Genomic DNA, 3,071 nt, shown 5'->3' with positions numbered 1-3,071 from the left:
AAAAAAAAAAAAAAAAAAAAAAAAAAAGATGAACTAGTAACTTCTCATCAAAGCAGTGCCAATCTAGTGAGTCCCTCAAAGTTTTTTATTAATATACATTTGGTATTTCACTTACAGTTTAAACAGACACCAAACCTTACCCAAAGACAGTGAGAACTACTGTGTACATCTTCTCAACAGCTCAGTAGGCACAAAAAGCTTCTAAACAGAAAATCTAAACCGTGACTCGACTTGCAATACAGTTTGCATCCCCTCAGTCTTCCAAAAAAGTTTTGCGACATGCCAAAGAGAAACAGAAAACAACCAAAACCCAGCTGGAGAGGGGCAAGGGCTTTTGTATGTGCTTCTTTACTCGCACCTTTGTATGCTACAAAAATCATTTAACTCAGTTCTACATTCAAAACATTTGTGATTTGAAAATACAGAATGATTAAGCAAAATATTTGTGCTTGAGAAGGTGATCAGCCTGGCTTCAGTTTGGAAACCTTAAGACAAGATGGGATCCCCAGAAAGGGCCCTAAGAAAGAAGAAAAAGCAGGATAAAAAGTACGGTGCAGCCCATAAGAGAAGGGAGAAAAGTAGCAATAATGTTTGCTTTCTAAATACAAACCAAATATCTCAGATTGCCAGCTGCCTCCTTGTTTTGCAGAAGACAACTCTTGCTGTTCTGACCTTGAATTGTCTAACAGTGAACCAGCAGTCAGGCCATTCTGCTTCCCTGTTTTGCCCCTGCCCTAGACATATGCCATTATTTGGCTCCAAGAAGGATTCTAAAAAGAAACAAAGAGGGCTTTCAGAGCTGCTACCTCCACTCTTCTTTCTATTATGTAGAAGCAAACAGAAATTTTCCTATTTTCCTTCTTTCTTGGAGAGAGGGGCTTTGGACAAGGGCCTGGAAAGACAGGACAAGGGGGAATGGCTTCCTATTGAAAGAGAATAGGTTTAGATTAAGTATTAGGAAGAAATTCTTCCCTGTGAGGGTGGTGAGGCTCTGGCACAGATTTCCCAGAAAAATTGTGGATGCACAACCCTGGAAGCGTCCAAGACTAGGTTGGATGGGGTTTAGAGCTAAATGATCTTTAAGGTCCCTTTTAATCCAAACCCTTCTGTTGATTCTATGAATAAGAAAGGAAAATCCCACACCTGCTTGCTTTCAGTCCACTTTTCAAAGAAAGGTTCTCCTTTATTAAGGCACAGTCCTTCAACTCTACCAAATCTTTATTATGTTAACGTTAAATATAATGCAACCGGACTTATGGCAAGGAAACATACAGGAAATACTACATTGTTCTGCATCGCTGACAAAGGTTAACAGAAAAAGTCAAGCACAAGTGCAGAGAACGACCCGGACACGTCTGAACAGCTTTCAACTACAGGCCCCGGCTGACTGCTGCTGTCCAGCCCCTGTGAGAGCTCCCCGAACAGCGTGGGCACGAGTCGGACCCCGGCGCATCCCTGGGGCGGCGGGATGAAGCGGCAGGGCCCGGGATCCCGGCCCCGCAGAGACTTCTCGAAGGCCGCGTGTGCCGGGCGCCGCCCTGCAGGGCCGGGCAGGCTCGGATCCCCGCAGCCCAAAGGCCGCGGAGGGGCGCCGGGCCGGGAGAGGGACAGTGCGCGAACCCCCCGGGCCCCCGCCCTGCGGAACACGTGGTGCCGCCTGGCCCTGCCGGCCTTCCGGGGCTTTCCCCGCACCGCCACCCTGAGACTCCTCTCGCATCCATCCATCCATTTATCCGCGCATACATCCAAAGGCGGTCTCACCTTCGCCCCTTCCTTGAGCATCTGGGCGAAGCCCGGGGCCTTGGGGACGTGCAGCGCCATCTCCGCTCCGCTCCGTGCTGGGGCTGCGGCGGCGAGAGCGCGCGGGGCACGGCGGGAGCGCGGGTTTTTTTTTAGGTTGGCTCCCTCTGAGCCTGTCTTTCGCTGTCGAATTTAGTAGACCGTCCCTCTGGCGTTTCTCGGTACGCTTTGCGATGGAATTTTCAGGAACAGTGCAGAGCTTTTATGGCTGCCGATGATAAACGCTCATCATAAAACTGAGTAGACTCCAGTCAATTGTTTCGCTTAGTACATACTTGTCCAAACGGAAGCACAATGCACAGACAGGAAAACTAAGTGTCACAGAACTACAGAGTGGTTAGGGTCGAAAGGGATCTCAAAGCTCATCCAGATCCACGCCCTGCCATGGGCAGGGACACCTTCCACTAGACCGGGCAGCTCCGAGCCCTGTCCAAACTGGCCTTCAACACTTGCACGGTTGGGGCGGCCACAGCTTCTCTGGGCAACCTGTGCCAGGCCCTCACCACCCTCACAGGGAGGAATTTCTTCCTAATACCCAATCTAAACCTGCTTGCTTTCAGTTTGAAGCCATTTCCCTTTGTCCTGTTATTGTCCACAAAAATCAGATTCATTACCTGGTGTGCAACATGCCAATAATTAAACAAGAGGGTCATTGATGATTTATTTCAGAGTTGTACAAGCCTGGGTGCTCAGTGGACTTCCACAAATAATGCATGCCAATTATGAAAATGTTTTAATACATTTTAGCAAACAAAGGAGTTAGTATTCATTGGCTGCAAGTTACATAGTTCTCTTATTAATTAGTATTCTATTTGCTGTTTTTTAATGATTCTTGCTTCTCATGCCAATTAGTCTTTTGAGTCAGAGGGTTTATTGAGTTGGTGGTCCATGAGTCAGTGGTAATGATCTCCCCCTGCCAGAATTACCCTTTACCCAGTTCAAGCTGATTTCAGCATGATTGCTGAGTTGGTTTTATTAGGTTTTCTTCGGCCAGATATCCTTGTGGCCCATAAATTCTGCATGCTATGTGTCCCCTATCAGTGGGTATCCTTCTTCCCTTTGTTATCCTTCCCCTGCATCTGAGATCATTAAAGCATGTCAAGCCCTAAACCTTAACAAGGCAATTCTCCCAACAAGTAATTTTCTTTTCTAACACCTGGACATCACTTAGAACTTGCTTGTTAGCTTCTATCTATTTCAGGGATTAAATCTCCCTTCTTGTTGATTCAACTTGAAAGTATACAAGGACCAAACATTAAGGAATATCCTTT

At 46.8% G+C, this 3,071-nt stretch overlaps 1 protein-coding gene across 2 annotated transcripts in view; it reads right to left on the bottom strand.

The window, feature by feature from the left end:
* Positions 1–1,879, bottom strand: part of CCT8 (chaperonin containing TCP1 subunit 8) — a 13,060-nt gene extending 11,181 nt beyond the window's left edge. For both annotated transcript variants that reach the window (XM_017731745.1, XM_008631685.2), the window contains exon 1: positions 1,762–1,879. In XM_017731745.1, coding sequence (XP_017587234.1) covers positions 1,762–1,821 — 60 coding nt within the window. In that variant the 5' untranslated portion in view covers positions 1,822–1,879. The remainder of the gene's footprint in view (positions 1–1,761) is intronic.
* Positions 1,880–3,071: the final 1,192 nt, after the last annotated feature.

This window comes from Corvus brachyrhynchos, unplaced genomic scaffold (assembly GCF_000691975.1).
Source record: "Corvus brachyrhynchos isolate BGI_N302 unplaced genomic scaffold, ASM69197v1 scaffold3, whole genome shotgun sequence".
Lineage (NCBI taxonomy): Eukaryota > Metazoa > Chordata > Aves > Passeriformes > Corvidae > Corvus > Corvus brachyrhynchos.
Note: the sequence above shows the minus strand (reverse complement) of the source record. Positions and strands in the feature narration are given on the sequence as shown.